At 45.0% G+C, this 11,432-nt stretch overlaps 1 protein-coding gene across 2 annotated transcripts in view; it reads right to left on the minus strand.

The window, feature by feature from the left end:
* Positions 1-6,093, minus strand: part of LOC129838949 (protein O-mannosyl-transferase TMTC1-like) — a 106,872-nt gene extending 100,779 nt beyond the window's left edge. For both annotated transcript variants that reach the window (XM_055906230.1, XM_055906229.1), the window contains exons 1-2: positions 5,655-6,093; positions 601-778 (exon numbers count right to left, since the gene is read on the minus strand). In XM_055906230.1, the coding sequence (XP_055762205.1) occupies positions 601-778; positions 5,655-5,947 (471 nt within the window). In that variant the 5' untranslated portion in view covers positions 5,948-6,093. The remainder of the gene's footprint in view (positions 1-600; positions 779-5,654) is intronic.
* Between the last annotated feature and the right edge of the window lie 5,339 nt (positions 6,094-11,432).

Genomic DNA, 11,432 nt, shown 5'->3' on the forward strand with positions numbered 1-11,432 from the left:
AGTAGTGTCTCTCTCTCTCTCTCCTCCTCCTCCTCCTCCTCTTATCCTTCTCTCTCTCCACCGTCTCATACATTCCTCTGCCCCCTCGCTCTCTCCACATTTTTCTCTTTCGCCCTTTTCATCTATCTCTCTCTGTCTCTCTCTCTCTGTTTCACTCTCTCTCTCTCTCTCTAAAGAGCTCTAACTTTAACACATCAGTCTTTCTTCTTCTTTCACTTGTGAGAATGAATTATGATTCGCATCCACACGGGATTTGCATTCATTTCCCAAATTGTAAAAATGTCCTGGCTACTTTTGAAACATTCAAGACCAAATTCATGGAGCTGGAACTGTAATATGAAAACGGGAAGGTTGCCTTTTTCAGACTTATTGAACAGGGACCTGATTCCCCAGTAGTGACACGAGTGAGTGAGAGCCCTGAGCTTGTCTCACATGCGAAGGCACAGTCACAGATAGCCATGTCAGAGGATGACTGCACGTGTCACAAGGTAGTACTCCACAGTATGTGAAGGAATCCATGTGATTGGTCTTAACGTGAGGGAGGAGTCATTGAGAAGAAGCATGTCTGCTAGAGGGGGTTGTGTGTGTGTGCATACTCACAGCCTCAGTGTGTATGGGGTGCACAGCGAAGAGGAGGGCGGTGAGGAAGGCCAGACGGGGGTCGTCGAACACGCAACGATCACACGTGTGCATGAGCAGACAGGTCACGGCACAGTGAAGACACACGTTGACCACATGGAAGTAGAGAGGGGTCATTCCACCCAAGAGGATGTTCAATCTGATAGAGAGAGAGAGAGAGAGAGAGAGAGAGAGAGAGAGAGAGAGAGAGAGAGAGAGAGAGAGAGAGAGAGAGAGAGAGAGAGAGAGAGAGAGAGAAGAGAGAGAGAGAGAGAGAGAGAGAGAGAGAGAGAGAGAGAGAGAGAGAGAGAGAGAGAGAGAGAGAGAGAGAGAGAGAGAGAGAGATAGAGAGAGAGAGAAGAGAGAGAGAGAGAGAGAGAGAGAGAGAGAGAGAGAGAGAGGAGAGAGAGAGAGAGAGAGAGAGAGAGAGAGAGAGAGAGAGAGAGAGAGAGAGAGAGAGAGAGGAGAGAGAGAGAGAGAGAGAGAGAGAGAGAGAGAGAGAGAGAGAGAGAGAGAGAGAGAGAGAGAGAGAGAGAGAGAGAGGAGAGAGAGAGAGAGAGAGAGAGAGAGAGAGAGCAGAGAGACGACGAGAGAGAGAGACCGAGAGAGCCGAGAGAGAGACCTCCGAGAGCGAGAGCTGAGCCGGACGAGTGAGAGAGCGGACGAGAGAAGGAGAGAGAGAGAGAGAGAGAGAGAGGAGAGAGAGCGGAGAGAGGAGAGAGAGGACCGAGAGAGAGCAGAGAGAGAGCAAGAGAGAGCCGAGAGCAGAGAGAGAGAGCACCATGTTACCATCAGTAATTCAGAGAGAGAACAGAGACTTCATCTCATAACTCAAACTGCAGGCTATGAAACATTGTGTGCACCTGAGCATCACAGCCACACTGTGTCAGGAACTGTGACCCTCCTTTACAGTTTCCTCCATCACCAGTGACTACAGTCCAATCACAGCTGGGGTCAATTCCATTCGACCATAGTCAAATTAAATTCAGGACGGGTATCTAACTTAAGGTAATTACATGAATTGAATACAATTAAATTTCATTTTGGTTGAAGATATTCCCTTCCCTTAATTACCAGCTTTTTGATGGTGTAATAAGGCTGAGATAAGCAATTTGGAATCATCATATAATATATCTTATGTCTGCATATATTAGTCTGTTCAAATTACATTTTCCCCCCCACCCACACAGTTATAACACAATAGTAAAATCTCCATTACACACCCAAGTACAGAAAACCATTAGTTCAGGTTATATAAAAACATTTCTCCGTGAGATTGTAATTACGCCATCATATATTAAGCGATTCCTCCCCCGTCTCAGAGTAGAGAAGCATCCCAACCCCAAACCTCCATTATGAATTCAATTACAGCACTACACCATCTCTGTAAAACAGCCTGTTTCTCTCATCATTAAACAGTCTGCACAGTCTGAGTCCTAATACTGAAGAAACCCATACATTTCCAGGATGAAAGACTTGGAGAATCTGAAAACAGAACTTAACGAGACAGAAGGGAATCTGAAGAGAACATAACTTGGGTTTTAATGGGGGAAAGACCATAGAGCTGATTGTCATACATAAGCGATAATGGGGACGCCTCATAAAAGCCATCGTCCAATCCGTTAAGTGATGATGAAAAGCAGGCTCCACCCCTCCTATATCCTGTGTTATATCATAGATCATACATAGTGGATGTTGTAGCATGCCCTGAGGAGAGGGTATTAACATGTGTAAGCCGGCCCTCCGATTGGATCGTGTTATAGGCCTTCTCAGTGAGTCATGGCGGATGTGCACTCTGTTATTAAAACTAATGCATTTCAATTAGAGACCAGAGACTGGACAGCGGACAATTTCCTGACAATGTGATCTGACCAGGAAAAACAAGGCCTTTCTTATACCCTACGACTAGGATCTGGACGTTCTCCACACCACATCCCCTGACCAGGAAAAACTCTGGGCCCACCACTGTATAGGTGTCATTTTTGTTTCACCGTTGCCTAGCTGCAGAACTATAGTGCCTGTATTGTGATAGAAGAGAAGTGTTGAGACGTGCAGGTAGAGTGGTTACACTGGTCAATGCTGAAACAGACAGGTATCTAGCTCCCAAAGGACAAAGCAACTGTCCCCAGGCAGCCTGGTTGTACTGGAGGGGACAGGGGATATGACAGAGGCTTCAGCAGGTTATGTGTCTTTACACTGTTGTACCATGTTTATGCTATGTCCTCTGTGTGGGATTCGGGGGGGGGGGGGGGGGGCTGGACCGTAAGCTGTGACGTGATCTCATAGCCTGTTTATCTGTCATTCTTTGTTATTATGCCCCTCTTTTCATCCCATTCACTCCGTCCCTCCTTATATCTACCCCCTTTGTCCCCCTCCTGCTCTCTCCCCAAAGCCATTGTTCCATTAGTAGGCTACATTAGAGTGCTTCAGGGGTGTGTGTCCTTCACCTTGAGGACCGTCTAAGAGGCCCGACAGTGATCACTGACACAGAAACACACTGCTATAGTGAGCAGAGGGCCCCCACAGGCACAGGTGTGGTGTATGTGTGCGTGCGTCGGTGTGTGTGTATGAGGTGTGAGTCTCCGGGTGTCAAATGGCAGATCTTCAAGGACGTGTGTGTGTGTGTGTGTGTGTGTGTGTGTGTGTGTGTGTGTGTGTGTGTGTGTGTGTGTGTGTGTGTGTGTGTGTGTGTGTGTGTGTCCATATGTACCACTGTCCCATATACTGTACATGTGTAAATATGCCCTTCTCCCAAAATAATGAAGCATACATGTAAATGTGAGTCAGATTTGCCCAATTTAGTCTGAATTTAAAGAAAATACAGAGGAGACCAGACAAGGCACTGTAGTGTCACTGAGACACTGACAACTCCTCTCCTCCCTTCGCTCTGTGCCGTCACAAAGTATCGGACTACAGGCTTGAGACAGACAGACACGCAGGAGTAGCTTGTGTATGTGCGTGAGCGTACACACCACAGAGAATACATCTGGCCGGTTTTGGGCTATATGTGTAGATGGAGATTCAGCTGCTTGGCTTGGCAGCAGTGTGTGGGTAACCAACTGCAGAACCAGAAGGAGAGCGCTACACAACCAGATGCTCCATCCATCGCCTCAAAAGAGAGAATCCCATTCAAAGCCTCAGCACATCAGCACAGCAGCCTTCCCTCTCCCCCCTAACCAGTGCACTAAGTTTTCAGCACACACACAGCAGCTGACAACCTCTCTGTTGTCATAATCAGCATCACGCGTCTCCACCTCTGAATGTGCCCTTTTCAAAGAGGATGTTGATACCTACGCTCAACACTGAGGAATGTAGCGCGGAGAGAAGAAACACTTATTTGACATTTATTTTCTGGCGCTTCGTGCGGTGTCGGGGAGGAGCAGCACATGGTTGTCAGACGGTACAGGCTCTGAGAAGAGGTCAGAGGATACAGCGACAGACTGACAGTGGAGATGATGTCTTACTAAGCAATCAAAGTATTAGAATAGATAAGTCCCATACATAGGATGGTGTGTGAGTATGTGTGTGTGTGTGTGTGTGTGTGTGTGTGTGTGTGTGTGTGTGTGTGTGTGTGTGTGTGTGTGTGTGTGTGTGTGTGTGTGTGTGTGTGTGTGTGTGTGTGTGTGTGTGTGTATCCACAGCCCTGTGCAAAGAAAAACCACAAAGCTTTACCAGGAGGCAGAGAATGGGTCTATCCTGTGGTTGTCTACCGCCTGATGGTTCATATTAGTATTCCATCTATTGTTTATATTTCAACTTTCCTGTCTGCTGAAGAAAACCAAGCACTTTGCGCCCTCACTGATTACATACAGACCTGCTGGACATGTCTATTATTATAACACTTCACTTCACCCTCTTTTGAGCAACGGAGTGGCGCAGCGGTGCTAAAGGCGTCACTACAGACCCTGGTTCGATTCCAGGCTGTATCACAACCAGCCGTGATTGGGAGTCCCATTGGGCAGCCGACAATTGGCTCAGCGTCCTCCGGGTTAGGGTTAGGCCATCATTGTAAATAAGAATTTGTTCTTTAACTGACTTGCCTAGTTAAATCAGGGTTAAATATCAATCCTACATGTGCTAGATAGAAACAGAGCCTAGAGTTCTGTCAATTGTAATTTTTTGTGGTTTTCATATCAACATCTTTCGAATAGTCTGTAGTATGTTTTTCATCAATCTGTGAAATCTGTAAGCTATTAATGTTTCTGGTTGACTAAGGCTTGCGCCGAGAGACAGACCCCTCCCGCGTACCATTGTGCTGCCTGTGACACGTCCTCTCCAGTGTGTGTGCCCGGAGATTAAATTGACACTGTCTGGAAAAGTTCCCTTCAACGACGACTGTTTGTTAAATTGACAACAACATTCAACACTAAGATCCCGAAATGTGGCCAATCAATGTTCTGCAGCGTCAAACATATCCGCCAAAATACATTGAAGTGAACGTTGAGTGCGAATTCAGGAACTCCACAGCAAGCAACAAGTGTGTAGGCAAAAAACGGTCAACATCTGCCAGGTCCAGCTGTATTTCGACTCTAGGCTATATGAAAATGTTTCAAGTTGCATTTCTGTAGCATATTCTAAGATCAAGGAGCACAAATAAAATCGGATTTTCTTGCGAGCGAGCAGTGTTCATGGCACGCTTCAGCAAGTTTAGCTAACTGCGCAACCGGACCGCCGTATCAGTCTGATTATAACCCATTAGGCTACGTACATGTTTGTTTATGGTAGGTGCAGATGTGCGTCGATCATAACCGCTGGCGATCGACCAAGCTCAACCCAGCTCAAAGCAAGAAGAAACCTTCAGTAGGCTAGTCTATGACGTACGCCTATTTCGGAGAACCGATACATGGTATTAATTGTATCGGATCACAAGTTGGATAGCTGACGAAGCCAGCGCATGTATGGACATTGCCACCAACTTCAGCCACGTTGTTTCTCATTCCAGCCCGAGACCCAGCTGTTCAAGTTAACTACAGAGACTTTGCAACCGGTGCTGGGAAGATAACCACAGAGAGCTATAGGGGAGAGAGTGAACTTACTTGAAGGTGAGGATGCATAACGGTCTGTAGGACTTGTGGCTTGTGTTATCCGCCATCCTCTTGCCCCAAAAGTCGTTGGTGAAGATGTTCTGCAGGCTGGACCCGGGCCGGACGTCGGGGTTATTGCTGATAGCCCACACATCGTCGTGCACGAACTCCCCGTGCAGAGAGTTGCTGTAGCACAGCGCGCACAGAGCCAGCAGCACCGCATATCGACCTGCTCCTCTCCCCGCTTCTAACGGGACCGACAGGCGGAGCCGGCCAGGGGTCTTCTCTCGTCCGTGTACTGTCATGTCGGCCCACGCCTGGCAACAAGCCGCTTGGGTCTGGGAAAAAGCCGGGGTGAATAGAGAGCCATATCAGTTCCGCTATAGAGGCAGGTAGCAACTGTGTTGCCTACTTTGGGCTGCGGGGACTGACTATAAAGCAGCCAGCGAAATGAGAAGCTTCCTCTTGACGCATGCGCACGGCGCAGTACGGTCCTTCCCGGAGCTGGAGAGATTCATTAGCACCACCTAGACCGAAAATCAATAGCGCGCGGCATACTGTTTCAGCCGATTGCTATGGCACGGACATGACCTTTATCTTTAGACTAGGCCAATAATAAACTAATGATTGTCTAGGACGGGCCATGCGGGGACGCGCTAACAGAGAGAGAGGGACATGCCCGTGTCCGGTCAGTCTGAGTGGGAGAGATGAGAAAACAAAGACATTGTCTGTCTCTGTCCCCGAGCTCGAGGTCACTGACTCTTACCCTGCCAAGCGCTTTATTATACACAAAAACATTAGGAGTTCAACAAGGGTTCTTCTAAGATCACCAAAGTTCTTCGGAGGACCTCAGGGTTCTTGGCACTGAAATTTGCCCCTAAAAGGTTATTCCCGAGAACCCAATAGGAGGAACCTCCTTAGTTGGTGGGGGTTCTGCCCAACTGAAACATTTGGATTTTGAAAAGGACAGCAGGATGATATTTGTGCAAATCTTTCTAAAACAGAAAATGGACACAATCTAATGGATGTCAATCCCCAAAGAAGTAAGAATATGTAGGCTATGAGAATATGTTGTATTGGGTGCAGATGACTGTTTTTTTGCCACTAAAATCATAATAAACACTGAGAACTAAACTATTGTCTTATGCATATTATTATTAACAAAAACAAAAGATTCCTGGAGTATCCTTTAGGGGTTCTTCAAATTGAAACTGTGGGGGAAGCACTATAAGTTTTTCAAAAAACCCTTTAAAAGGGTTCTTCAAGGAATCCCTTTTAATGGATCCTCAAAGAACCTTTTGGGGTACATTGAACTACTTCCCCTCCCCTGTTATTATTATTAATATTACACATAACAATAACACCAAATGTTTGTTCTCAGTGTTTATATTATACTGGCAAAGCAGAATAAAAAAAATCTAAATATGAGGTAAACCCCCAGCAGAGCCCCAAGTCCAATGGGTTTATCCTCTGGCTTGTTGATGTTAATGTATTAATGTTCTCCCTATCCACAGCCAGAATCATTTTGCAGTGCACGGTGATTGAACAGGTTTCCTGTTATATTCATCAGAGGTGTAGAGAGTGTGAAGTCTGTGAATCCCAACTTTTTATTATACAGATGATTAACAAAACATGCACATGACAGTATTCATACCTTGGTTTTTATGGTGAATGTGAATGACAAAAACTGTTTTAATAATGGTTTTCATACACATATCTTGTCCATAATGTAGAGGCCTATGGGATATTCATTGATGAGGTAAGGAAGGAGGATGGTACATGTGATCTGCATAACATACCAATAGACATACCTTTGTATGCCTCCTTGTCTGTATACCTGCCGACACAGACACATAAGTGAGCAGCTCAGTCATCTGCACCCAATACAGCTAGCCTTCAACATATTCTTATAGCCTACATATTACCTCTGTTGATTGATACCCATTGGATTGTGTCCATTTTCTGTTTTAGAAATATTTGCACAAATTTGAAAAGACAATATAAATTTAGATCATACAAGGGACAAACATTACCTTAAATTGAGATCTTTACATTTTTTAGATAAGTGCATGCACCTGCTGTTCAAATCCAAAATGTTCAGTTGGGCAGTTAGGTTCCTGTAAGAACCCCTACCAACTAAGGAGGTTCCTGGATGAACACCACCTCATATGGGGTTCTTGCAGGAACCTAACAGCCCAACTGTTATTGCCAAGATCCCTAAGGTTCTTCAAAAAACTTTGAGGATCATAGAACCCTTGTTGAACACCTCATTTTTAGAGTGTATATGTGCCATTCAGAGGGGAATGGGCAAGACAAAAGATTTAAGTGCCTTTGAACGGGGTTTGGTAGTAGGTGCCAGGCACACTGGTTTGCGTGAGTCAAGAACTGAAACAGTGCTGGGTTTTTCATGCTCAACAGTTTCAAGAACTGTCTACCACCCAAAGGAAATCCAGCCAACTTGACACAACTGTGGGAAGCATTGGAGTCGACATGTGCTAGCATCCCTGTGGAACCCTTTTGACACCTTGTAGTCCATGCCTCGATGAATTGACCATTTTCTGATAGCAAAAGGGAGTGCAACTCAATATTAGGAAGATGTCCCTGATGTTTTGTAAGCTCAGTGTAGACACGGGTAATAAACACATGTTTACAAGAGAGATAATCAGAAATCAATGAACCATGATGATGGCTACGATGTGAGATATTGACCTGATCATAGCAGGTTATGATGAGTATAAGATTTAATATCCATCCACTTCCTTGTAGGCTACTGTACTAGGCCTACTGAAAATCAATCCATTGAAAAAACATCCACTTGGTCTGCATGTTTAAGCTACACTTTCCAAAAACACCATACATAAAAAGCCCCTCTTTCAAAGCATTACTTTAATCATTTCTAAATAGACTGGTGTTGAGATTGCCCTCAGCAGCAGAATGCAGGTATCATGCCAGCCTGGTCGGTGGGAACGGCTGTTGAGTTGTATGATGATCATCCATCCAGTGGGCCCTGCTACAGGCACACCAGCTGGCCACTGTAACCCCACACCACTCCTGCTGCTGTCCTCCAAAGAAACCTGTACAGTCAAGATGGCTAGTAATGAAGGGCTACATTCATATGCAGCAGGTAAAGGTGAAGGAATCGTCCAGTCCCAGTAGAGACAGCTGCTATTCTCAGACAGTTCAGAGCCAGTGTCAAAACCATCCCCGCTTACGCAACATGACTAATGGAGAAAATTGCCTACAGGTACTTGACTTCCAAATGATGTAGCACTTAAAAATAAAGAGGTGTGTGTCTGTATATGTCTGTCCAATTAAACATAGCCGTTGTCCCACTTGTGGTTAAAAACTACTCATTGCCATTCCTGTCATGCCTGGCCAAACACCAGCCGACCACCAGTGCCCATGCCATTGACCCTCTCCATAAAGTGGCAGTGCCAAGGCAGCACCATCACCTTTGATGGAGAGGAATAATTATACTTCTACAATGTTCAATTTTTTTACCACCATCTGTTGGGAGGGGAATATCATCATCACATCTAGTATGAATTTGTTTTGGTGTTTAATAATGCTAACAGTGCTTTAGGATGAATCCAACCCACAGAGACTGATATGAGAATGGACACACACACACACACACACACAGTTTCCTTAACTATCCAGAGTGTTCCCACTCACATGAACATATCTGTCAGTTCCAGTCTGACGCCTGAGACGACTTTAGCTCTCAGACAAATGAAGGGTAGAGAATTAGGTCTCTATGTGCCCTGTGGAGATTGTGGGCACAGAGTATGCATGTCAGTGCAGGGCGGTGGTGTGTATGTAGCCTACTATGTGTGTGTGAGGCTGTGAGCAAATCCAGCGCCACAACCTTGACAGACTGAGCCAAGGGTAGGACATTTTTTCTCCTTCTCTGTTTGAGAGGCTTCAGGACAGGAATGAGCAGTGAGCTAAAAACACAACTGCACTGAAGGACAAGTACAGATGGGCCAGACTAAATAATGTCTTATTCAAGCAGTGTGGAGGACATCCATAGAGTAGCTACCCGTATTACAGCAGGTTAGTCAGCTAATCTAATGCATACACACAGTGGTGATTTTAGCATGTACATCTTGGTGGTGGTGGGGGGGGGGGGGGTGCATGCCAGCGAGGCCACTAGACAACACGACACTAAACAATACATTAATTGTACTATAACGGTGACAAACGGTGCCCGCAAACTGTTAGGGCCTACATAAAGCTGTCCAAACAGCAGAGTCCCAACAGCAGTCCCAACACCTTACCACTGCTACACTTGGCTTTCAGCGGAGCCGTGTCTGCCAACGAAACAGTTAAATCAGCCTCATTTACTGCCTTTAAAAAAAAACTAGCTGATATGGCTAACTTGCTTTAAAAAATGTGGTTTCTACTGGCAATTGAGATGTACAAACTATGGCATAAGGCGACGAGCGGATAAGACGCCATCCGTAATTTCGATTAAGACATTCATGAGCGAACTAGGACGGATGTAGTCAATATAACTATTTGTTTAGCACTTTTGAAATGGACAGCGACCGAATTCAGAACATGGGTCGTTCTTATAGTGTTCTCCCAGTACACCAAGTCAGAATCGTAGGATAAATGAAGGGGGCATATAAGCAGACAATGATAGCTCTTACAATATTCAATGATTACATTTCTCTACAACAGGTTGTAGGCTACATGTGCACCATCAAGTCAAAACAGTAGGTGAAATTAAGAGGGGAAAATAGACCACATTTTTAGGGTGAGGCACATGGGCTACTAGCAGCTTACTACACAACATACACTTAGCATTACTTTCTTAGCTAGAGTATACATATCTCCCTGGCATATTACATAATTTATGCAGCAGCTTACAAGACATTTTTGGACTCACCTTGTTGTGCTGTGCTCATTTGAACAGGAAGGTGGTGCAACGGTGCTTTATGGGAAAATTTAGTCATCAAAGTCTGGCATTCTCTGGATTTATGGTGCATCAAGACTATTGGAAAAGAACACCAAAAAAACAAGGTTGAATCATGATGATGTCAGTGATCTTCAGGTCGTAGCTCTAAAAAGAGGCCCGAGTTCCGGATTTACAATTCCGAGTTGGATGACCGTTTAAAACGTATTTTCCCAGTCGGAGCTCGTTTTTTCCCAAGTTCCCAGTTGTCTTGAACTCACTGAAGTCCGATTTTGCAGTTCCAAGTTAACAGTTGTTTTGAGCGCGGCACAAATCATGGTTCATTGACAGCAAGGCCAATGTTGAATGTTTATAATTTTGAGCTTGTAAAAGAGTCCCTTAATCCCAAACTTGGGACCACACAGCCACTCCACTGAATAGAAGGCTATTGGTTTCTTTTTATTTGGCCACTGATTCCTTCCAAACCATTCATTGTTGAATTTGTGATTTCCAACTTGTTGTGTCATGTTTATGTCCAATGGCAGATGAGCACCCATATGTTTTATCTGTAATTTCTCTTCATTATTTATCTTCATATGACAAGGACTAAAAAGGACTTGCCAGTAGATTGTCAATTTCATTCATGATGACTGCTAGCTAAGATTTAGAAAGTAAATGTAGATATAACGTAAGTTGACGTAATTTTATCTGTGGCCAATGACCTTGAGCCTTCTTGGATAGGCACTTCTAATGTAACTCTATTGCAGCACCCAAGGGGCTTGAATTTTTGAGCTCTACCCTTAGACTTGGCGGTGACGTGGTGTCCCCATGAGTGACAGAACACTGAGCCAATCACGGCACAACTAGAGAACATTACCAACACCTATTTT

This window comes from Salvelinus fontinalis, chromosome 39, assembly GCF_029448725.1.
Source record: "Salvelinus fontinalis isolate EN_2023a chromosome 39, ASM2944872v1, whole genome shotgun sequence".
NCBI classification, from domain to species: Eukaryota; Metazoa; Chordata; class Actinopteri; order Salmoniformes; family Salmonidae; genus Salvelinus; species Salvelinus fontinalis.